The 26,790-nt window shown below is 34.1% G+C and overlaps 1 protein-coding gene across 1 annotated transcript in view; it reads right to left on the bottom strand.

Moving 5' to 3' along the window:
- LOC131855714 (WD repeat-containing protein 47) overlaps positions 1 to 25,579 on the bottom strand; it is an 84,425-nt gene extending 58,846 nt beyond the window's left edge. The window contains exons 1-2 of the mRNA XM_059207014.1: positions 25,025 to 25,579; positions 6,824 to 7,053 (exon numbers count right to left, since the gene is read on the bottom strand). Coding sequence (XP_059062997.1) covers positions 6,824 to 7,053; positions 25,025 to 25,579 — 785 coding nt within the window. The remainder of the gene's footprint in view (positions 1 to 6,823; positions 7,054 to 25,024) is intronic.
- Between the last annotated feature and the right edge of the window lie 1,211 nt (positions 25,580 to 26,790).

The raw sequence follows: 26,790 nt of genomic DNA on the forward strand, positions 1-26,790 counted from the left end.
TATAAGATTGCATGCCTCTTACTTGTTATTGTATAGTTATTTATTTTAAATAACAATTATTCAAAAATTGCTCATTCTTGTTATAATGAGTTTGCGTTCCGAATAAGTTTTCAAATGAGTATTCAAAAGTGCTTCTATTGAATTTATTTGAATAAAGATTATTTCAAATTCAAATATAATTCAAAATATCTTTATTCATGTATGTCATTACTGATTGTAGATTTGATACATCAAATCTACCATCAGTTCGGAATAAGAGAAGAGAAGAACTGACAAGAAACTCAGCTCGTATTCTGTTCAAATAAATGTTATACATGTTCACAATAATGCAGATAAATTTTTAAATTCAAACTCTCTATTTCTCATATAACATTGTTCGAACTATCCTCCCTACAGGTACGTGAGAATCCACAATATATGTAAATATTTGATATTCACGAAACTAATATGATCCTAACCTAATCTAACCAAAATAGCTAAAATTCCTAATATTGATAGACGAGGCAAGTGCTCAGGTATTTGCTCCGTCTATCAAACTCTGTCGTTATGTGTATAAAAGTTTTCGTGGCACTGCCAAACTATTCCTTGCACATGGCTTGACTCGACTTGACTATGAAATGTCTTGCACTATTTAACTATACTCCAAACGTTACATTAACATTATATTTGTAATATTAATATGATCGTCCCTCGGTACTCATCTAGTCAACATAAATTTTATATATAAGCTATAGCTTTTGCCCGCGACTTCGCTCGCATTAATTTATCCCCTTAGTTGTGGATTTTATCAAAATCCTTTCTTAAGGGATGCCTACGTCATAGTAGATTTATGCATGCAAAGCTCAGCCCGATCGGTTTAAAATTGACAAAGTTTCATACAAACTTACATCCTGTATTTTATCCCCTTGGGGGTAGAATTAATCAAAATCCTTTCTTAGCGGATGCCCACGTCATAACATCTACCTGCATGCCAAATTTCAGTCCGATCCGTGCAGTGGTTTGGGCTGTGCGTTGATAGATCACTATGTCAGTCACGTATTAAATTTTATATATCAAAATTTAATTCTGTTGAACCTAATTTATCGGTAAACTATAATATATAACACAACTTGCTTCCACGGCTTCGCACGGGTGTACATGTATTATATATATAAACCTTCCTCTTGAACTGACTTTTATTATTGTTGCATGTTCGTCAACTTATGGGATACACTATTACTAGACACTACATTTAAAATGACCTATACTTCGTTTCTTATAAACAATATAAATTCCACTGTATCCATATAAGTAAGTAGTCATGATCGTTGCTTTATGACGTGTTCTTTACAAAGGAAAATACCAATGTTTTTATAGATTTCATTAGAATGTTGACAAAGTACGCAGAAAACATCTACAATATATACCAAAAACATCTGTCCAAACGTGATACTGATGACGACGACCTCGGTGGTATAGCGGTCTAGCACATCGCTTTACGACCTAAGATCGCTGGTTCGATTCCTCACACGGCACAAACATTTGTATTCATGAGTATGATTGTTTTTATCGGTCTGGGTGTTTTCTATGTATATTACGTATGTATTTACTAAAAAATATATCTATGTATATGTATCAGTTGTCTAGTAGCTATAACACAAGCTTTAGCTAGCTTAACTTGGGTCTAGATGGCGCTGTGTGAATTGTCCTGAGATTATTATTATTATTATTACTGATATGCTATGATATAGTATTACAAATGGAAAACAAATTTGACTAATCTATTTTAAGTAATAAAATATTACAATTAACCAATAACAAAACAAACAAGGTACAATAAATTGTAAATCATATATGGTTATGAGTACTTAATATATATCTTTTACATAATATTTTTAATGCAACTCTATTTTGTTGTACACATATATTAATTAAATTATTTTTGATTAAATTTATCACATTCTTAGAAATTATTCCAAATATGTCTGTTTGAATACTTCGGTATTGAAATTACTGTACTACTGCTCTTACTAAATAGCGACATAATATTTAATACGTGTATTAATTTAAAAAAAAATAATGAATATATAATTTTAAGTTTGACGCGGTCATTATTTATAAGCATAGTTTGTAAATCACGGTAAAAATCAATCTTACCACATTATATTTTTATTGAGTTCCCGATATTTCCGCAGCATATCCACGGGTAAATCATACCTAAAGTAAACAAGAGGGTAAACAGAGTTTACCCGTGATCATGATTTACCCGTGGATTCAACCCTCCACGGGTTGCCACTGCCGAAATATCGGGAACTCAATAAAAATAAAACGTAAAAATAAACCATTAGCGCAGGGTGCACCATTCCATTGTCATCCACTAAAAAACAACACAATTTTATGTGTACACTATTTTATATGTATAACACACTATACATAATAATAATAACAATAATATCTCAGGTCAATTCACACAGCGCCGTCTAGTACCAAGCTAAGTAGAGCTTGTGGTTATGGGTACTAAACAACTGATATAAATACATGGATACATTTTTTTTGTAACTAAATACATATTATACATAGAAAACATGCAGACCGATACAATCATAGTCATGAACCATCGACAACTCTATAACGAGTAAAGGAAATAAAAACGTAGATATTTATCAGACAAGTGCTAAATGTATTCACGAGGAAGAGCCACAAATTAAGTGTTAAGAGAGCGAAACAATATAACAAATAATTCAGTGAGATTGCAAAAAGTTCTCACTCGGTTGCGAGCAGTATAGTCTAGTAAGATTTTAAATTAATCATCATAAATGGAATTTGACGTTTGGAGTTTAGACCACTGTTAAACTAACGGCATCGCAGGTCTAACTTAACTTTAGACCATACACGAATCACGGTTTAGAGATAAAATTCGTTTTGTAATAAGGAATACTTTGGTCAATGGTCTATTACTAGTGTTAAACCAGGTTTATCTTTTTGTAATAAGAATTAAGACCAGTTTTTAGCGCATAATAAAAAAATAAAAAATGAACAGGACCTGTTTTGTGCAGAATTTATTTCTCTACAACTTTTATTTAAAACATTTTTTTCATATTTCTTACCGACATCGAATTATTTTGAAAAAAGCATTTTTCAACTTTTAATTTTGTCATCCTTTTTTTAATATTATTATTCACGTATTTGTGGAGTTTTTTTTATATATTACACCAAAAACTGGTCACATCATGTTTAATTCAAAATTTTACTACACAGAAGTTTTAAATACAGACAGACGGACAGACAGCGACAGCGACTTTGTTTTATATTGTATAATGAAATAGATTGTGCGAAAGGCGAACTTAATACTAGAAGCATACTCTACCAGCTAACCTTTGTGGTAACACTTCAGAATGCGATAGTGAAGGCACTTCATTATTACATAGTATAAAACAAAGTCACTGTCGCTGTCTGTCGCTATGTATGCTTAAATCTTTAAAACTACACAACGCATTTTAACGCGGTTTCTTTTAATAGATATGGTGATTCAAGATGAAGGTTTATACATATATATATAATAAATGTACATCCGTGCGAAGCCGGGACGAGTAGTTTGTTAGTTATAATTTACTATAGAACCTGAAACCTCTTAACTTGATTTTTAACACAAGTTGTGTTTTTATTTTATTCAGTCTTCCATCAAGAAGCCAACAAACACTACCACATCTCCACATTTCTATAATCAATTTATATCAAAATACAGTGGAAATATCCCCCAATCTAGCATCACTGTTTGTGATGAACAAAAACTTTAAGTTGGGCTAAAAAGGACTTGTATCCAGAGCCGTAAAAAATACTATAAAAAAAAAAATAACAAAAATCCAGAGTCACCGAGTGATCACCTTACTACAATTATTTTACATCGTATTCAATATGGATGATAGTAATAGAAATATAAATGATCTTTATACTAATAAAGCACTTTTAAAGTATTTTTTATTATACCGTTACGTTCGTAATACAGATTTTTTCAAGAGGCACGCGCGATACGCTTTATACTCTTGACCTAGTTATAAAACTTAACATATTTGTGTATGACTACAAACCAAAAAACATGATATATTATACGTACTGTATGTGTGTATGTGTAGTAAGTATTTTAGTAGGTACCTGTTTATTTTAATCAGGGATGTTAGGGAGCTCCGTAACCGTAACCGAAACTATCGGATATCCGATATAAAAAGATATTCGTAACCGAATCCGAAAAAAAAGTTCCGGATAATATCGGATAGGGGCGGAGCCTAATTGAGACACGTTATGTCACAATTTTATTAGCTATTTGAATTTAACTTTTGAAATTTCTTAAAAAATAAATATCCGTAACCGAAATTATCCGCAACTAACGGATAATCCGAAATAATTTCATATCCGCATCCGTATCCGTATCTGGTATAATAATCATTCCTATATCCGAAACCTATCCGTATTCGAAATACGTTAGATTTTTTAATGTTAGGTAAAATTACGGATAACAATTACCCACTGTTGTCAATTAACCGCTTTCTGTTCTTACCTAAATGCCATATGGCATTAACTCGCTCGACAAATTATAATAAAAAAAAGATAAATACATACAATTAGAATTAAATAACAGAACAAATGAGTATGAGGTTAAAATCATTTGTTTTATTATTTAATTCTATACAAAGAGACCCTACCAATCGCATACGTAAAAAACCATAAATAAAAGTAGCCTAAGTTACTCCTTATTACATCAGTAAGGACTAAAGAGTAACTTAGGCTACTTTTGTTTTATAAAAATATAGTCAAATTCCACGCGGACGAAATCACTGAAACCTTATGTAGATTATAGATAGACATAGATATACTCTTTAGTGTATAGTAGTTTATTTTGTTCCCACGTCTTCGGGTGTCGGTTATCAAAAAAAAAAAAAGTGAACAGTGAGAAACATTTGCTAGTGTCTAATATCCGGTGGATTCAATTTCCCAAGTTCGTAACTGAAGCGGCAATTTCCCCGAGCTAATCCGCTGTCGTTCCATCGGATGCCAATAATATGAGTGGTATGACGTACTACTCCCAAACAATAACCAATTGGCATAAAACTTGGAATTTTTAGTAATTGACTAGTAACCCCATTGCTATTAGGTACTATATCAGGTTGACCTCCGCCCGGTTCCCTTAGGAACAATCGTGTTGATAAATTTCTGTTAATTTTACTATGATGACGAACTACCTAAAGGTAATATATATATATATATAAAAACATGATAATATAACTGACCTGACCTCATCATCTCTGTTCAAGCTATCATCCTTCACTGGTGTCTCGCCAGCGTACGTAAACTCTTAACGCATATTGATAACTTTAGTAATGTGGATTGATTTTCTTATTGCCAGCAATGTACCATGTCGGGTTGACCTCCATGCGGTTCCCCCTGGAAACCATCGTGATAAATTCATGGTGAACTTGTCACGATGGGCTGACTGACCTGACCTCATGTTCATCTTATCATCTGCTGTCCCGCCAGCGTAAACCGTTAGCGCAGGCGGGTGCACCATTCCATTATCATAAAAAAAAACCTATTTGATTGGGAGGACGGGAATTGTTAGTAATGAGAACTAGTAACCCTCATTGCTAGCATTGTACCATGTTAGGTCACCTCCATGTGGTTCCTCCTGGAAACCATCGTGATAAATTCTTGGTGAACTTGTCACGATGGGCTGACTGACCTGACCTCATGTTCATCTTATCATCTGCTGTCCCGCCAGCGTAAACCGTTAGCGCAGGCGGGTGCACCATTCCATTATCATAATAAAAAACCTATTTGATTGGGAGGACGGGAATTGTTAGTAATGAGAACTAGTAACCCTCATTGCTAGCATCGTACCCTGTTAGGTTGACATCCACGCGGTTCCTGGACACCATCGTGATAAATTCCTAGTGAATTTGTCACGTTGGGCCAACTGACCTGACCTCATACGTCATCTCATCATCCTCAACTGGTGCCGCGCCAGCGTAAACCGTTAGCGCAGGCACCATTCCATTATCATCCCAAAAAAACCTATTCCATTATCACCTATTAAAAAATTGGCATATCCGATGCCAACAGGTAGGTACAAGAGATAATTGATGCGTTTTCTTTAAAGCTAGCGAGATCAAAATTATTACTACCTAAGATTTATGAAGACCTGCAGACGTAAAATTTTTAATTGAAAGTGGTTTTTACGTAGATGGTTATAATGTTGAAATATAAATAACTACATTTATTATATAGATAATAAAATATATTAAAACAACCATACACAACGAATCATATTTATACAAATATCTGTATTGCGAGAATCGAACCCGTTCCAATCGGAAGAAACCATCGCGTTAAACCGCTCCACCACCCACGTCAAACAAGACTTTTAAGGACAATGCAGATAACAAAGCATGAGTGATGTCATTTCATCTAATTTTAAAAATTTATAATATGTTTTGATCCGTGTATATGATTCATGAGTACGATAAAAAGTAGCTTCTTCATTCATAATATCAATCATATGTCCAATATTATGATCATTGGTTTTAGCGTCGTAGCCTAAAGTTCGAATCTGGCCGGTATCATAAAGCTAATTTGAGATAAACTACTTCCCCATTACTTCACTGATGCCAAATTGAGTTTCTTCCCAGTTCTTCTCAATTGGATCTATATACAGAACTGGACGGTAGGGAAAAAATTAAAATTATAATGTAAAAATTTGACGTTCATAATCGGCTAAAATGTCCTATTATACATGAATAAATGATTTTGAATTTGAATTTAATTATCAATATAATAATAAAGCAATACTCACTTAACACCTTCAATTTTCGGATACGAGCATATCCTGAGAGTTTTCGTATTAGAGCCGACGGCGTACAGTTTGCCATTGGGGTGGAACTCTGCGCAGCGGACGGCCTGCAGGTCCTCCAGTACTGTGACCGGCTTGAACGTGGGCCTGGAGCCGTTTATATCGTTCCCCACTCCGATGCCACTGGGGCTCGTTATTGGGACACCTTGGTGACTGCCGTTTCTGTTTTGTGGCTGTAAAGATAAACAGCCTGAGTATACTAATTCATAACTATCAAAACAATTAAAAAAAATATTATTAAAGTGTATATAATATAGCAATGCATCATGTCAGTTTAACATCCATGAGGATAGAAATCGAAACAGAAATGATATTTCTTCAAATAAACTTAATATAAGCACTTTTGAATAGTCACAGTTTTTTATTCTACCGCTCATTCGAAAATGAGACTCATCACAAGAAACTGGTGTGTTATAATTACATTTTTAGATTAGATAAATATTGTTTTAATTACTTTTACATTAACAAGGATTAGGCAAGCGACAATCAATATAGAAACCGCTATAGACCTGAATACACCTGGAAGAGATCATGATAAATTCCTAGTGGATTTGCCACGATGTGCTAACTGACCTAACCTCATGGTCATAATAGTGCACAATACAGTTATCATTAAAAAAAACATGTGTGTATTCTGTTCATGAAATCTGTATGATTTTGGAATGTCTTTATATAAAAATTATATATAATATAAAAATGTTACGTAATTTTAATATATAATATAAAAATTACGTGTCACGTTATTTGTCCGCGAATGTTAGCTTCAATACATAAAGAACACTCAGATGACTAATTTGTTACTTACTTAAATTTAAAACCATAACGAGTCACGTGATGTTGATAGATAGATATAGATAAAGAGGCCGGGAACAAGGAGGGAGCGGGCTGCTCTCTCTCTGTTCGAGGTGACCGAGACGACCAGACGTGAATGTACAGCGACGCAATTTATGAAATTTGCTAAAGGAATAAAATAAAAGTACAGCTGCATCGACATATCATTTCTGAAACTTCCCTATACGATGGACTCCTAAACTACTGAACCGATTGCAAATTTGTTTTACACATTATGTGCAATTCGATCCAACAAAAATAGCTTAAATCTCAATTTATAGTCGCAATATTATTTTATTCAAGAACCTTAGCTACAGCAACGCGCGGCCGGGCCTACTAAATATATAAATCACTTTAAGCAAAAAAAATAAACTATACACAAAGAGTTTTTATAACGTTCCATAAAACAAATATAGAGAGTTGAAAAGAAAAAGATAAATTCATCAATAATACTCAATAAGCATAAAACCTTAAGAATTCTTAAAAGAAATGTGTTATATATAGAATAAGTGGGCAAGAGCTCCACCGGCAAGAGTGACTCTTCAATTATGAGTGAATACTAGATCGTCCATTCTTTTGCTGTTTTATAAACTAGAAAACCGTAGAGAGCAATCTGATAGTAAAATTAGATGACCTACATGTTATATTTCAGTCACCTATGTTCAATCTTCAAATATGTAAAGCCATCGTCACGAAATGTAGTAAGACAAGCTGATAATCTATGGATTTAGATAAGATATTCATCTCAAAAATCTATTAACACGGCCGTACTGCGTACCAAGACAATTTTAGGACATCATCATTGCTTGTATCCCATTATTTGGAGTCAGCATAGTCTGTCATTCTCTTCCACAGATCTTTATCTGCCGTCATATTCAAATTCAAAATATCTATTCATGTAGGTCTGTTACAGTCTCTTATGATATGTGAAATCTACCGTCAGTTCGGAATAATTTCGAGATGAGAAGAACTGACAAGAAAATCAGCTAGTATTTTTTTTTTAAATGTCATACATACTTAAAATAATATAGATTCATTTAAATTCAAAATTGCCAGAATAGAGTGACCACCAGTATATACCATTGAAAAACAAAAAATCTAATCAGTGTTCGCAACCTGAACAGACCAGTCCCCACAAGCAGCATCCGTTCACATGTATGACGGATGAGCCAGCCATCATTGCACTCAACCATATTCGAGGGAGCACATCGACCCGGCCCACCACGCCGCCACAAGTTTGAACTTTATAGCGAGCATGACTGTTTCAAGTTACTCCACTACGTCATTTATTTTAATTACAGTTTTCACCAATTACAACATTTTATTTACAATAAGTTTCTTTAGTGTTTGTTTAAATCTGAGCCCTGATACTCTGATACTGATACTCTTTTATTCATATCATCTTTCACACAATCCATCCACCTTTTTTTAGGGCGTCCACTTTCCATCCATCCACGTTCATATTAATGTATGCAGTACGGAAAATACAATTTCAAGATTATAGAACACAAATAGAACACGGTAGCACTCATGCATACACCGCGTCGAATACAATAGAAACGGTCTTCAGTCAAATAAACTTAATGTAAGTACTTTTAAATAGTCATATTTTAATATTGTACAGCTTCATTCGCACAGAGACGAGCTGGGAAGAAAGTCAGCTGTAGCTTTTTCAAACAATGTAGAATTTTACAAGTTTCAGGTTTTGTTTGAATACTACAAACTATCAAATAACAATGTGTTTGTTGTTTGTTGTTTTGTATTAAGTCGTGTCGGTGTCTGTACATGAGCGCGTCTGAGACTCGGCGGCTGTTTTTCTATTGTCAACTTTAATAGGTGTACAATACTCATCGAGACGTACAGACTTACGACTGTAGACTTAGGACAACTTTGTCTCATAAACATCGTATATTTAAAAGTAAATTCGTGTGAACGCAGACAAAATCTTATTTCTATGTCGCATCTCTCTACTAAAAAACGAAACAAAACTTACAATACAAGCTTCTTAGAGGATGATTTACTCTGCACTGCACTATATTATAATAGAAATAAATAGTAGTAAATAACCCTGGACAATTAACACAGCGCCACCTAGTCGCACGGTACGCAGAACTTGTGTTATGCGTACTAGATAACCGTTATAAATACTTCGATTTCTTTTGTAAATACATACATAATATATCTAGTAAACACCCAAACAATCATACTCATGAATACAAATGTTTGCACCGTGCGAGGAATCGAACCCGCGAACATTGGAAGTGAAGCGCAACGCAACGCGCTCAACCGCTAGACCACCGAGGCCGCCTAGTATGATTACAAATGCTGTAGTAGATGCATTATATACATACAAGTTGACTGAGCGGATGATGGAAAGCGTTCCGCTATTGGACATAAACAATATGAACATCGCATAATAGATTGCAGTGTAGTCACGTTATCCTTCATGAGATGACAGACTTGACTATTAAACTGTTCGCGTCTATGTAGCAGGTTGCTTGAGCATAGCCCGTAGCACAATGGATCACAGCATAATAATTACACCAGTCTACACTACCAGGCAACCTAAATTGTGCTTTAACGTAATTAGTGCCAGTTGGTAGTTTGTATTCACACGTATCGAAAAATGTGAACTTACAAGGATTATTTAAAAGAACAACACACAAGTTTTTTGCACGTTCTTCTTGTGATGAGACAGCTTTCCGAATGAGCGGTAGATTAAAAAAAAATTTATGACTATTCAAAAGTGCTTAAATTAAGTTTATTTGAATAAAGGTTATTCTATTCTATTCTAAAATTGTAACAGCATATGCTAGTTCAAACTAACAAAATTATAAAAATAGATCTGTATCTTTGTAATAATGTACAATGTCATTTAAAAACACTTACAGTTGAGTTTCCTGTTATTTGTTTTCGACACAAAACTACATTCTGTAGATTTGACCTATCATTGCTTTCTGTAAAAGATCTACATGAACTATCTTTTGATTACTTTTGGTAAATCATTATAATAGTACCTACCTATTATTTATAAATCTATCATAGGACCTGACATCTTGTATGGATCTGAATGTTGGGCTGTAAAGGGTACGAACGACAGGCGTGTACATGTGGCAGAAATGCGAATGTTAAGATGGATGTGTGCTGACCTCAGGAATGACAGAATAACGAATGTCTATATACGAGGAAGTTTGAAAGTTGCGTAAAGTAAAAAAGTTGTGAAGTAACAGATTGAGCTGGTATGGACATACTATGCGGAGGAATGAGGATCATGTCTTATGGAAGTGTATAATATGAACGTGGATGGATGTAAAGGGAGGGGACGCCGTAAGAAAACATGGATGGATTGTGTGAAAGATGATATGAATAAAAGAAGAGTATGCTCAGATATGACGGCCGATAGAAAGCAGTGAAAGAGAATAACATACTGCGCCGACCACAAATAATGGGATAAAGGCAAGGCAATGTCGATTAGAAGAGTATTGTAGGAACATTTCTGTGCCACATACCCGTATCTTTGCATCTATATATTATATATATTCTATCACGAGTGGACGAGCGGTATCGGTATCAAGTAATCAAGAAGGTTCAGCGATATTAGAGTACCTATTTATATTAACCACAATGACAAATAAGAGCACAGCTAGTCCATTTCATTACATAGTAAAGTAATGACCCGCCTCGTCTTCGCACAGCTGCAAAGTTGATACTAAATATATTTAATTACCTAAATTTATCAATGTTTCTCTACAATACTATGCATGTATTATACAAATAAACCTTCCTCTAGAATCACTATATCTATTATAAAAACCGCTTCAAAATACATAGCATACATAGGGACAGACAGCGACAGCGACTTTATGTTATACTATGTAAAGATCACGTGTACTAGAATGAATTATCTTACTAATATAATAAACAAGAAATTTTGTGAGGATTTGATGGATACATAAACATTTGTTTGTTACTCTTTCAGGCAAAAACTACTGATGTAACTGTACAGTAATGATAATGATAATGTAAGCTTATATATCAGAACAACAAGTAAGGTCAAATACGCGGGCACAGCTACTCTGTAATAAATTTCACAAAATGTAATATTCAAATATAATTCTTCAAAGTATCAAATTCATATTCCATTTAAATATATTTTAACGAATGCAACGAACAATAAATTCTTTAACAATAGATCCAGTTGAATTGTCCAATTTATAATTTTACATTCAATATAGTTTAATAATATTTCAGATAAATATAATACGTAGAAATTACGAATACAACTATGACATTTGTTTCCTTTGTACTTGTGATTCTATTTAGAAATATGAATATTTAATGCGAATAAAATACTTATCAAAGTTCTTGGAATTATTGAGGCACGTATTAATTGTATACAGAATTTTATTAAAATACATAAGCCCCATGTTAATGTAATAAGTATCGTATGTTAATGAAGAATATGACCTACTTATGTGTGTAAATGTCATTAGCTAGACAGCAACAGGCGGGATACATCGTACATTTAGAGTTACATAAATTATTTCTGTGGAGTTATTTATATAGAGGAAAATAAAAATAAAACGGTGCCAAATTGTAAACACGAGGACAAAATCTAGACTATAATACCTACTTTTACTAGACAAACTGGAGGCTTTTGAAATGTGGTGTTGGAGGAGGATGGAAAGAATTAGCTGGAAGGATAAAGTAAGAAACGAAGAAGTACTACACCGGGTAAAAGAAAAAAGACAAATATTGAACACCATAGAAAATAGACGAGGAAAAATGTTAGGGCACTTGATACGGCACGATGATTTCATGAAAATTATTATTGAGGGGAAAGTAGAAGGAAAGAGGGGGAGGGGAAGACCAAGGAATAGCTACATCAAACAAACTGAGGACAAAATGGGAGTCGTGTCGTATCAAGAATTAAAGAGCACGATGGAAGATCGCGGAAAGTGGCAAGAGCTCCACCGACAAGAGCGTAGCTCTTAAATTATGAATGAATGAAGTACCTACTTATGAAATTGTTTGCATTTACTGGCCTAACTATTAAATTGAGACTATCTCAACTACGACAACATTCTCATGACAACACTCTCATGGGACTCATGACAATTCTCATGGGAGCGGAAAATAAATGGTGCGGTGCAGGTAACGCCGTGGGAAATAGATAGTATGAATACATATCTTAGAACTAACGTTTTAGAAAATTGAGCATACTTTGGAAAATATTATAAATTGTGGATTTAACTACCCTGCCGTGGTTTACTCTAGATACTACAATATGGGGTGTTTCTAGAAGGGTATATTAAGGTTTCTTAAGGGTCGGCAACGCACCCTTGGTGTCTCAGGTGTCCATAGACTACGGTAGCCGCTTACCATCAAATGGGATTGCTTGATGGCTTGCTTGTTTGCCACGTACGTAATATAAAAAACATACTTCAACTGTAAATTACGCATTTCATTATATAATTTACAAAGTGGTATGAATCCAATAACACTTCAGCGGTATTGACATAAATGTTAGGTACAACAAAAAACTGTCCGGACTATTGTGTCATCGTAAAGATCATCAGATAAACAACAAGTTAGTCGAAATTAAACGATTCATCTTGGAAGATTCTCGAAAGCGTGCGAACAAACGATTGTTATGCAATTTACCAGCAAATCGTGCATGCAAAATGAGGTTTAATTCATAATCTTATATATTTAATTCTCGTGTCACAATGTTAGTTACGAGTACCATACTCCTCCCAAACGGCTGGATCGATTTTAATGAAATTTTATTTGTATATTCAGTAGGTCTGAGAATAGGACTATCTATTTTTCATAACCCTAAGTGATAAGGTTTGTCCACCCCTAACATTTTGGGCAAATTTTTATTAAACCCTAAATTTTCACCCTTCTATCACCAACCCCCATTTTTTTATAGTGTTATTAATTTATATGGCAAAACAACGTTTGCCGGGACAGCTAGTATTTGTTATTGACTACGATGTTCTGTATAGTTCTTTTATATTTGTGAGACAATTATTAATGTAAAATAAACCAATAAATATAAGATACTAGCAGTCCCGCGACTTTGCGTGGATTAGACGGCGAATGATGAATTTTACTTACATCCCCTGATTTACTTTCCCACTTTAAGGTAAAAATTAATGTGGTATACTTACCACATTAATTTTTAATGACGAATTACCATATGAACTTACAACCTCTATTTTATTTTACTCCTTTTACTTAAGGTTTTTTTTTATCCCCTTTTATTTGTTTCACCGTTTTTTTTTTAATGTATATATTTTGATTTATTTTAAATCTTAGGCTCCCGCTGCGATTTGATACAGGGGAAGTCTTTAATAGAAGTTTTCACTGTAGGGATATATATTATATTAAAATATATAATAGATTTAATACTTAAATATAAAATTTAATCATAAATAGTTTTCGCTTGTATGTAGTGTACACTTATGTATTGTTAATCTGTTTTAAGTTATAAATAATACTTTTAGCCAGGGCTTCATAAGAAGCAAGAGTTTCCGGCTTCTTAATGAGGCTCGTCAAATTATAAGGGGAGTCAATCTCATACAGGCGACACGTTTGCTCGTGCTCATGCTGGGCTCTTCCAAATATGGCGCAGCTACTGAACAAATGTTCTACTGTTTGCTCGCTATCTCCATCACACGGACAACTTGCGTTGTCAATAATACCAAATCGCTTGAGATAGCTTTTATTATATCTAGTTTACTTAAGGTTAAAATTGTACACTTTTAATGTCATATTTATTTATATTCAATCAATAGCCGATACTCTCATACAACCTTTCATCTTGGGGGTAAGGGGATTGTTAGCAATGGGTACTAGTAACTCCCATTGCTAACAATGTACCATGTTAGGTCGACCTCCACGTGGTTCCCACTGGAAACCATCGTGATAAATTCTTGGTGAATTTGTCACGATGGGCTAACTGACCTGACCTCATGCTCATCTTATCATCCTCCACTGGTGCCCTGCCAGCGTAAACCGTTAGCGCAAGCGGGGGCACAATTCCATTATCATACACTAAAAAAAAACCTTTCATCTTTCCGTTCAACCCCTTACTACTCTTTTTTCGCATTAAACAGTAGCAGCTCTAGACTACCTAGAGCTTGAGGAGAGACATAGGCTAACTTACAGTCCAAACGTCCAGTAACGCACCAAATTACAGTCAAATAGGTTCAGTAGTTATAGCATTGAAAGCACGACAGACAGACAGAGTTACTTTCGCATTTACACTATTAGTATTCATTTATTGTATTGTTTATAATAATACTACATGTAATTAACATTAAGCCCGCCTATTGTACAAAATCAATAAAGTTTTAAGTAAATAAATAAATACATCAATATCGTTACTAGTTTAATAAAAAGATAACAACACAATTCCAATATCATTTAATTGAAACTTATAACATTAAAAATTAACTAAACAAAACTCAGCACAAACAACATCAGTCGAGTCAGAGTTAAACATTGATTAATTATTTACGCGCCACAGTTAAATGTTGTAGTTACCAGCACACTTTGTGACACTTTGAGAGCTTCCGCTATTTCGTAAAACATTTATTTACATTTCAAAATAAATTTTAAAAGATCTTTACGTCGATACCAACGAAATGAAATATAAAAATTGGTTTAAACGGACGAGCCTTTCTATATGTAAATAAACACTGTTGTTTGTTTATACTCATTTATAATGACCTAGCTACTCGCCCCGGCTTCGTACGGGTATTATATATATATATATATGTATATATATAAATCTTGCTCTCGAATCACTCTATTAAAAATAACCGCTTGAAAATCTGTTGCGTAGTTTTTAAGATTTAAGCCTACATAGGGACAGACAGCGACAGCGACTTTGTTTTATACTATGTAATGATATATGTAACATTGACATTGTAACATGTATTTCCCACTTGCTTTTCCCCGTCACTTGGCAATGTTATAAGTTAAAATTTAATTAGTCAGTTTATATTCAAAGAAAATCCTAAATATATAATGCAGAACAACATTTATTTAAAGGAGCAACACGCAAGTTTTTTTCTCGTTGTTCTTGTCATAAAGATGCTATATGTGCTCAGCTTTCTGAATCAACACTAAAAAATAAAACTATTATGTCTATTCAAAAGTGCTTACATTACGTTTATTTTAATAAATCCTATTTCTATTTCAAAAATGTTTTTTAGTGGATGCTTTTATTGGAATATAAATCTAGTCCTTTCAGATATTGTAGTTATTATGTACGCATTACTTTTTTTATAAAGGGTATTGACCTTATCAGGTGTGACACTACGACCTGCATGGATCTATAATGCTCACCCTTAAAAGTTATATTGATAATTATCACTGTCTGGACTGAGTATGATCTATACAAATACAAACAGACGTACTTAGCGTTAGTTGTATATATATATGATTTTCAATTGCAATACATGTAATTATATAAATAACTAGCTATTGTCGCGACTTCGTCCGCGTGGAATTTAACTTTATTTTTCTAAAATAAAAGTAGCCTAAGTTACTCCTTATTACATCAGCTACCTGCCAAAGGAAGTCCCGTTAAAATCGGTCCAGCCATTTCAGACATTAATCGGAACAAACAGACAGACAGACAAAAATTGCAAAAACATGTTTTTTGGTATTTATATTCATATGCATGTAGTAAAAAACGGTTATATCTAAATTACAAACAGACACTCCAATTTTATTTATATGTATAGAGTGTAGATAATATGTACTCAGACTTCAAGGAGAACAACAACTGACTTTCTTGCCTGTTCTTCTCAACTAACACCGTCACCTGAATCGTACAATAAACAAAATAGGCTTGCACGATTGACTGAAATATACTATAAGAATATTTTATTTGCGTATATATTATATATAAAACTATCGAAAAATACAGCAGAATCCCAAAAACAATCTAATTGTATCTTATAGTCAGTAAATCGTTTAGATTTGCTGATTATCTAAACGATTAATAATATATAATCCAACAATATATAATAATAAATAATCCAAGAAAACAAGAAAATAGAAAATAGAAATAATCTTTATACAAACAAACTCATCACAAGCACTCTTGAATAGTCATATCTTTGATTGTACCACTCATTCGGAATGCAGATTCATCACAAGAAGAATGAGCAAGAAACTTGTGTGTTGCTCTTTTTAATAGATGTTTTTTTATATAAATAATTACAGAATAACAAGTAAGAGGCATGCGATAATCAACGTAGAAATCGCTACGCACTCATTATTAGTGTAATCAGATAATATTGTCAGTGCTATGGATTTAAAGTTTTTAAGTTTTCACGAGCACAGCTGTTAAATTATTAATGTATAAATGTACATGTATAAGATACTTTGAACTAGCTAAATATCAACCTAGTAACTGGGATGTATTGATTGACTGAGATGAAAAATAATCCGTACATAGATACGGCATCCCAAATCCTAGGCATTATACTAAAATTCACGATCCTCCGTTGAGCAGTTAAGGCACCAACGTAACAAACAAACTCACTTTCTCATTTACAATATCAAATAAGGATTATGATGCTTTAACACGCGGATGAGGCGTCTCAAGGTCACACAGATTGATTCAGCGCTTCTAAAAAAAACAACTTATTAAAAGTCAGCCGATGTAGTCATATTATTTTAAAAGCTGTTATATTAAAAGTCGATCGATATATCGAGTCGATATAGTTATTTGATTTAAAAAGCTGTTAAGACTATTCATAATCGAAAATTTACGGCCTAGGAGGTCTAGCTTAGGTTTAGTACACAGCCTTACTTCCGATGGTCGCAGGTTCGATTCCTCACACGGTAAAGACATTTGTGTTCATGACTATGATTGTTTGTATGGGTCTGGATATTCTATGTATATTAGTATTTACTACCTACCCAGCCCAGCTTTGGACGGGTATTATAAATATAAACCTCTTGAATCTCTATCAACTGCTAAAAACTGCACTCCGTTGCGCAGTTCAAAAGATGTAACGCACAGTTAGAGCGACTTCATTTTATAATATTAAAAGATACATGTTTTATAAATGCACGAAACATTATATTTATGTATTTATATTAGTTGTCTAGAACTCATAGGCTTAGCTGGAACTAGATGGCTCTATGTGAGTTGTGCTAGGATATCTTATATATAAAATTCTCGTGTCACAATGTTAGTTACCACACTTCTCTGAAATGGCTTGACCGATTTTTATGAAATATTTATATGCATAATCTATTTTTCATACCCCTAAGTGGTAAGCGATATCCATCCCTAAATATATTATTTTATTATTATTTAGGATTGAATCACAATACTAAATTTTCACCCCTCTATCACCAACTCCTATTCTCTCTCTCTCCTCCTATTTTATTATAGCGTTATTCATTTATATGGCAAATCAACGTTTGCCGGGACAGCTAGTTATTATAATAATAACGATTAAAATGTTAAGTTTGACCATCCACACAATTTTAAATACTATACTAACAAAATAAAGCGTAAAACATTCTCTTTGTATTAATAATAAATATGTACTTTATAATTATTCGGTATAAATTGTAAATTATTGGCATGTTTCTTTTGCTGTCATAAAACATATTTCTGACCATCTGTTGTATTGCATTGGTTGGTGTAAATAAAATGACCATGAGTTGCCTAGTATATAATTACATAACCAGGACAAACAACTGCTACTTATCGTTATTGATTACACAGTTTTGTAACAAGACTCGAACGTTAAATTATTGAATAAACAGCACCGTACTGTACTAAATGAAGCTGTAGTTAAGGTATAAGATAAATTTTAGACAGTACTTTACGGTTATATCATACGCCTAACAAATATACGTACATAAAGTACTGTCAAATTTTTTTAAACATATACTCAGAGGATAGCTCTCAGACTGAATGAAAAATTAGTAGAATAGAATAGAAAATAATTTATACAAATAAACTCAATTTAAGCACTGTTCAATAATCATATTTATTTTTTAAATTATCGCTCATTATGAAAAGTGCCTTATACAAGATCGAGAAAAAAACTTGTGTGGTGTTCTTTTAAATAATTGTTGATAAATTTGCCATGTGCTAACTGACTGACCTTATAATCATTTTATCATCCTCTATTGGTGACCCACCGGCTTATAACGTTAGCGCAGGCGGGTGCACCACACCATTGTCTTCCTATATATAAAATTCTCGTGTCACAATGTTAGTTACCATACTCCTTGAAACGGCTTGACTAATTTTAATGAAATTTTATATGCATAACCAGTAGGTGTGAGAATCGGCTACTATCTATTTTAATACCCCTAAGTGGTAAGCGATATCCACCGCTAAATATATTATTTTCATTTTATAATTATTTAGGATTGAAAATACATACAACCCTTAATTTTCACCCTTCTATCACCAACCCCTATTTTTTTATAGCGTTATTAATTTATATGGCAAAACAACGTTTGCCGGGACTGCTAGTTATTATTTTAAAAAATATTATACATTCATTTAAGTTGTAATATATTATGTTAAAAAAAAAACATGTGTTCCCTTTTAGCAGCTTAGAGTATTGGATACGTTAAGGTCAAAGTCAAGATGATAGGCTCTTGACCTTTATATTGCGTGACAGATGGACAAACTTATAAACAAAGTTGCTACACAAGTGCGCTGTTCTGAACTCTAAAAGAGTCATCAGAGATTCATTATACAATGTGCAGTTCAATATACAACCAACGCTGGTGTTATGCACAAACATATCAATATGAAAAATAATAATTTGTTACACCTACAATGAAAATCACTGGCACTTTTGTATATTCGTTTATCCATATTTGAAATATGAAAATTCTTTTCACACAATTGTTCTATAATTACTTCTGTCACTTCGCTCTGATATAATAAGCATCTACGTCTCTCTTAATTTTAATTTCTTATTACTTAAATATTTCCTTGTTTTTCTACAACTGTTGATTTATAAGAGTGTGAAGGTAAAACTAAACGCAACTATACATAGTATAAAATAAAGTCGCCGTCGCTGTTTGTTTGCTTATATATATATATATATATATATATATATATATTATTATATATATTATAGATTCAAGAGGAATGTTTATATGTATAATACATGCGTGTTATAGTATAGAACAAGCCGAGAAATTCAGAGATTTGTAATGCACCCGTGCGAAGGAGAGACTGGTCGCCAGCAATATATAAAAATACGTATATAATAATACTCTATTTAATTAAGGTGAAAAATATCCTCACAATTTATTCAAGAGTGCATTATTTTAGTTAGACCTTCTTCAGTATCTTCAGAGGGTTCCAGAGCGTTTAATGATAAAAAACATCTTTTGAGAGCTAATATATCACTCAAAAGATCTCTCAATAGTCCTCTCGGAAACGACTTATCAAGACCTACATCTGGAATACAGCCTTGTATGCCTGTGAGACGTGAACATTGACACAAAAGGAAAGAGACAAACTGGAAGCCTTTGAAATGTGGTGTTGGAGAAGGATGGAAAGAATTAGCTGGAAAGATAAATTAAGGAATGAAGAAGTGCTTGAAAGGGTTAAAGAAAACAGACAGATTGTAGATATTATTGAGAACAGGCGGGGAAAAATGTTGGCGAAATGATACGACACGACGAACTAATTAACAACATTATTGAAGGAAAAATAGATGGAAAGAGAGGAAGCGGAAGACCAAGACACAGCTATATCAAGCAAGTTAAAGAAAAAGTTGGAGTCGTGTCGTATCAACAGCTAAAAGGACTGATAGAAGATCGTGGAACATGGCGGGAGCTCCACCGACAAGTACAGCTCTTAAATTATGAATGAATGAACCCGATCTACGATGAGTAGTCTTAGCCTGTGAACAGATCACTATTAAACTATTGTAAATATAGAATATACGTATATACCTATTAATATAATGATTTCTATATATTAAAATCTGGTTTATTTAATAAATATCTAAATAAAAAACGAAATCTTCTAAAACTGAACCACTTCTACAAAAAGTACGTATTCTCGAAGTAAATAAAAATTTCATATAAGACGTTGGTTGGTTGGTTGGTTTAGTTGAATAATATATTCAATTTTAAAACACGTAATATAACATTGTAATGTCAGTAAACAAAACGGATTCATTCCGAGAAACATTGAAATCTCGTTGGAAACGCTCGAAATCAGGTAAATAGCGTAGCTTTTCGTTTCGTTTTAGTGCACCGACTTCAATCTCGCAAGTTGTAATAGAAAGTGTGCTTTACCGCTTCTTAATTCCATTTTGTTTACCTCAGCGGTTGGTTCTTGTGAAACAGGTATTTAAGTCGGTACTTGTGTATATTCGTGCAACCATTCTCTCTTTCTATCTCTTGTTTACTGACTCCCATGTAATCTTACTTCATGGACCACAGAACATAGTTTTATTCAAAAAGGGTTCTGGTGTGGGGGGAGGGTATCAGGAGGGAGTAATGGAAGTAAATATCCCCGTTGCTAGTCACTATACAGTATAAAACAAAGTCGCTGTTGCTGTCTGTCCATATGTATGCTTAAATCTTTAATACTTCGCAACGGATTTTGAAGCGGTTCATTTTTAATACATACAGTGATTCAAGAGGAAGGTTTATATATATAATACATGTACCCCTGTGCAAAGACGGGACGAGTAGCTAAGCTAGTAATGTATATTAACAGGTCCACCTTCACGAGGTCCCAACTGATAAGTATCGAGATTATCAATTCGTAGTGAATGAACTATAACTAAACTCATACTCATCTCATCCCACTAGTAAACCGTTAGTTCAGAATCAGTTCCCAAACGACGATGTGGCATTTCCTGACCGTAAAGACAACACAAGACTCGATAATGGCAATGCCTGAAGACAACATAGCATCAGAAAACAAATTTGTACAATATTACAAAATTGAAATATCTAAAAGAGACGAATAGTAAAATAGCCATACACCGACCAACTCAGATCAAGAATAGAATAGAATAGAAAATCATTTATTCAAATAAACTTAATTTAAGCACTTTTGAATAGTCAACATTTTTTTAAATCTACCGCTTATTCGGAAAGCTGTCTCATCACAAGAAGAATAAGCAAGAAACTTGTGTGTTGCTCTTTTAAACAATCCTTGTAAGTTCACATTTTACAAGTCGAAACGTGTGAATACAAATTACCAACCAGCACTAACTTATTTAGGCTCAAATATAAAAACACAATAAGATTAAATCAGTCTAGTGGACAGAACTAGTACAGTTACCAGACGGATAAAAATACACGATGTAAAAATCCAAAACATACAACTATAGAAGCATAGGAATACGCCTCAATCTTTCAGACAGAAACTTATGCCTTAAGTTGCTTTTAAAGTAATTCTAAGCCTTAACTATATCAATCAGCACATATACATTTATTAGGACAGTCAAGCTTCTAACGCTTCACGCGTACGAAATCTGAATCTAAACTCATTAGAAACTGTATCTGAATGAAGTAGGAAGCAGAAATAATATTATACTTAGATGCATCCTCGGGCAATCAAACATTGAAGACAATGAAAATGTCGACCAACTGGCAAAGTTAGGCGCAAAAAACCGCCCGGGCCCGTTGCCTAAACTGGGATCTCAAAGTAAAATCTAACAGGAAGCACTGAATCTCTGGCCGAAAAAATACATTCAAAGGCCCTAATAAGGAGCTACTCAAACTAATACTCTAATATACTATTGCTATTGAGTAAAAACTTATATATTGAGTATATACGCAAGACTAGGGCCCTTGCTGGATACTGCAAATGGAATAAACACATAGCAATCTTAGGCCTCAGCTCAACAAATTTCAGGTCTGATTTTACCAAGCTGAAGAAGAAACTCCACTACAAATCCTATATGTTTCTACCCCACTGCATGCATAAACGTAATATCGCCTTGAAAAAGTATACACTCTATCTAGAGGAGATATAAACCATCGTTGCTAATAATATCTTTGTCCCTGATGGGACTAGGTAGCGGTCTTTGAAAAAGGGGGAGCACAATAGATCTATGTAAGTCGCAGAGCTACAAATGTTAACAACCTGACAATAACTGAAACCCCTCAAAAGAAAAAAAAGATAGATGCAGTGGTTCCAAGTTTATTTACCTCATAAAACACGCTCTCTCAGATTATATAATTAGTATAGTTTAAACTTCAATCGTAAAGCAATCAAACACTGATCTCACTATATATTTCTCTAATACAATACAAGATATATGTTACAAAATTAACTTCATTACTTTAATAACTTGATTGGATAAATTGTATGATGTTCTGATAATCCACGAAGTGAGCATAAATACGCAATTATGATAATTTGTATGCAATCAGTAAATTTGACTTCGTATTAACTGATCAGCAACCGACGTAGGTATGCATTAATACTCGTATACTTCAGTTTAAGCTTTTGGTATATTTATAGCCTTATTTCTAACTATCCCGTGTAGTGCCTTCATAAACTTAATATATTAAATCTTATATAGTCTAGGAACATTATAATGAGTTCTAATTTTTTATACCAAGTAATCATATCCCACCAGTAAACCATACTCAGAGTACCACTAGGCGGATCTCTTGGTATTCCCTGACCATAAACATAAACACAAGACACGATAAAGAGTGGCTCATTCAGGGAACGCCTGAAAACAACATGACAGCAGAGTGCAAATTTGTACAATATTACAAAATTGAAATATGTGAATGAGAGGACGACTCACTCACTAAAAAGCCAAAACCTGCAACTATATAGGCATAGGAAAATATATGAACAGTAATCATCGCTTTAAAATGAAAAGATACTAATATTAAAATGTGTGATATTCTACTATACATCTATATATATATATATAACTCAAAAGTGACTGACATAGTGATCTATCAACGCACAGCCCAAACCACTGGACGGATCGAGCTGAAATTTGGCATGCAGGTAGATGTTATGACGTAGGCATCCACTAAGAAAGGATTTTGATAAATTCCACCCCTAAGGGGATAAATTAACGCGATTAAGAGCGAAGCCGCAGGCAAAAGCTAGTGACTAATATTTTGGGAATAAATATATTAGGACATGTAAATTTTAATTTGTAAATGTAAGTATGTATATATATAAGTGATAAATGGCACATGTTGTGTATTGTATGTCAGAAATTACTGTGTTGAACTAATATATGTTCATTATGTTAAACCATCACTGTAAAACCACATTTAAACAATAAATTTCATTTAATTCATTCTTCTTCATTTGAATTTCATTTCATGTATAGCTACTATATTGTTGTTTTGTCGGTCCTACCGGTAAATAGAACTAAGACAAAAATATGAGTTTTAGCATTACTAGTCTATTAGATAATAGAGAATTAGAGAATAAAATATTTATTACACATATGGTGCATCAATTAGAACCTGATGAACAGTTTTATATGATTTATTCTACTCTCGATTAATTAGATAGTATACAGTTATTTTTTGAGAAGACGTTAGAACAATCAAACAGATTGTATAATGTATAGGCACGAGCCTATTCATTGCGTTTAATATCTTTGAATGTTAGGGAACTTTCGAAACTATTCAAGTTAACCAAAGTATGAGTATGAATGTTATAACATTATTGTTACACATTTACATAATCACAAACGTTTCGAAACCCTTGGAAACAATACTTAATAAAAATTTTCACAATGGAATTCTCACTCACATTGCAAAAGAGCACGAGTATGTCGAGTAACGAAACAAAAACTGTCCGAATTACCTGGAAACCTAAATTCGCTTTTATGTATGAAACATAAATATCAGATAATAATGGCGAATACGAATTACAGTGCATGTGAACAAAGTACTAGTATTGAACATCCGTTAGCGTACAGGACGGTGCGTCGCGGTTCACTGGAGCTGAACGGGCTCTGACGCAGTACCCGCACATCCACATTCCCATACTAACACATTACACACGAGTTATCCACACCGCATGCCAATTCTATATTATTATATGCTACATACCATATTATATACTCGCTGTAGCACCGCAAATGCACAAATTATTCACTACGCTCAGCGCAAAGCAGATAACCATTATAAAAACCTAGAAAGTGCGCATAAATACATTCGTAATCATTCTTTAACGTACCAAGTTCGTTAGTAATAAAACCCTTATTAGATATGCAACTGCACATTCTTATGATAAATAAGTACTTGTACTTGCAATAATGTAGTAAGCTAATACGATACCTGAAAGGCGGAGATACGTTTTGGTGGTAACACTTGTGGAGGTCTATCGACTAGATTTTCCATCGAGTGACGTGTGAGATACCCCTGCTTTTGAAACACTGTGTTTGTTTTGTACGCTGTCCGGTTAAATTTTGTAGCGGGTGCGACGATCCGATTGCCGTTCTCGTCGTCATCTTCCCACTCGGTGACGACGTCGGTACGCACGTCTTCTAGAGAGCGCGACCGACTGCAGGGACATTCCGAGGGAGTCGCCGGGTTAGGATGCCTCAGGTGTCGAGGTCTTTCTCTACTCAAGTATAAGTCCGCATGGCTGGGTGTCGGCGCACCCGCCGACCGATAGCTCGGTGACAAGAAATAGTAATCCCGAGACTTATTACTGTAAGCACTCATTGCCGAAAAGTCTGAATATAAAGAGCCCTTCGAGGATGCAGTTTTAAAATTCCTCAACTCCATGGGATCTGGAGGACGAAAGTAGAAGTTGGGTTGCGGTTGGCGGGCCAACGGCGGCCACGGCCTGAACGGCGGCTCCGCGTAGTGTGCCGGTTTGGACTTCATGTTAGATCGCGATAGGGCATCCGAGAGCGGCGGTCTCGGTACCGTGCGGATTTGTTGGAGGGAACTGCGGCACTGGTATCACGAGCGGCGAGCGGCCCGCGATGGCCCACCACGTTTCACGACCATCGCCCCGCGTTAGACAGAGAAGAAAACAAGGAGAAAGGCGTAATCGCGTTCCGCTCGATCCGTTGAACGCGAATACAAGTGAAAGGGGAAGCCCGCGCGCGGTCAACGCGTTCAACATGCGCAGATATCGTTCACAAGCTGCGTACGAGCAGATATCTCTTTGTGTCGTTACTATCGTACGATACAAAAAGACGTTGCCTTCATCACTCACGACCGTCCAATTACAATGTTACGTCGCAATTGTCATATACGTAGTCCTGAACATGGTACTCACTCGACTTTCTCTTGCGCATGCAATTTAGCATTTTATAATGATTTAGGCTAAAATATAATTTTGATGTGATAAAATTAACAGATACTTTATCTGTACAATCGCATTATTTTCTATCGTCTAATTAATGTTAACGTTTAATGAGACGATAGAAAATAATGTAATGCTAAAGAAATGTGACTAATTAAAGTGTGTGTGTATACAAAACTGGCGTGCAAATAAACTTTCGCTTATGAAACATGACATGTAGAAGATGTTACAAAGCGGCAACGTTGGATGGCGATTCTTTGTAGTATAAAACAATTAATCATATACAGATTATATTGCGCACCTTTGCACCCACGCCAATCTAGAAATAACGCTGGAAAATTCAAACATTTAATTAGTCGCCATATTGGTAACGAAGGAACTCAAGGCTGCGCCATATACAGATCACGTAATAAACAAGTTTATGTCAGACAAACTCATCATAATCTTAATTTCAGCCTACGCAAGGGAAACGAATAATAACTATGACTATTATCAACGATTAGTACCCGTAAGTTGCGCTATAAATCACTACAGATCATACAATAAAAAAACAATAGCATCTGAATATTCATAGCATTGTCCAATAAAGGAGCTGTGAAATAACAAATAATTGAAAAATAAATATCTTATAGTCTTAAAGCCATAAAACTTGTACAGTGGAATTTTAATTAGATATTAATAACATAATTTAAATTCTTCTGAAACATGTTAATGTTTAACAGACTATGGCAAATATTAAAGTGGGCAGAGAAATCAGCCGATATAAGTAGCTACTGATAATCAT

Source organism: Achroia grisella, unplaced genomic scaffold, assembly GCF_030625045.1.
Source record: "Achroia grisella isolate CSIRO2021 unplaced genomic scaffold, CSIRO_AGI_Agris_v1 utg1470, whole genome shotgun sequence".
NCBI classification, from domain to species: Eukaryota; Metazoa; Arthropoda; class Insecta; order Lepidoptera; family Pyralidae; genus Achroia; species Achroia grisella.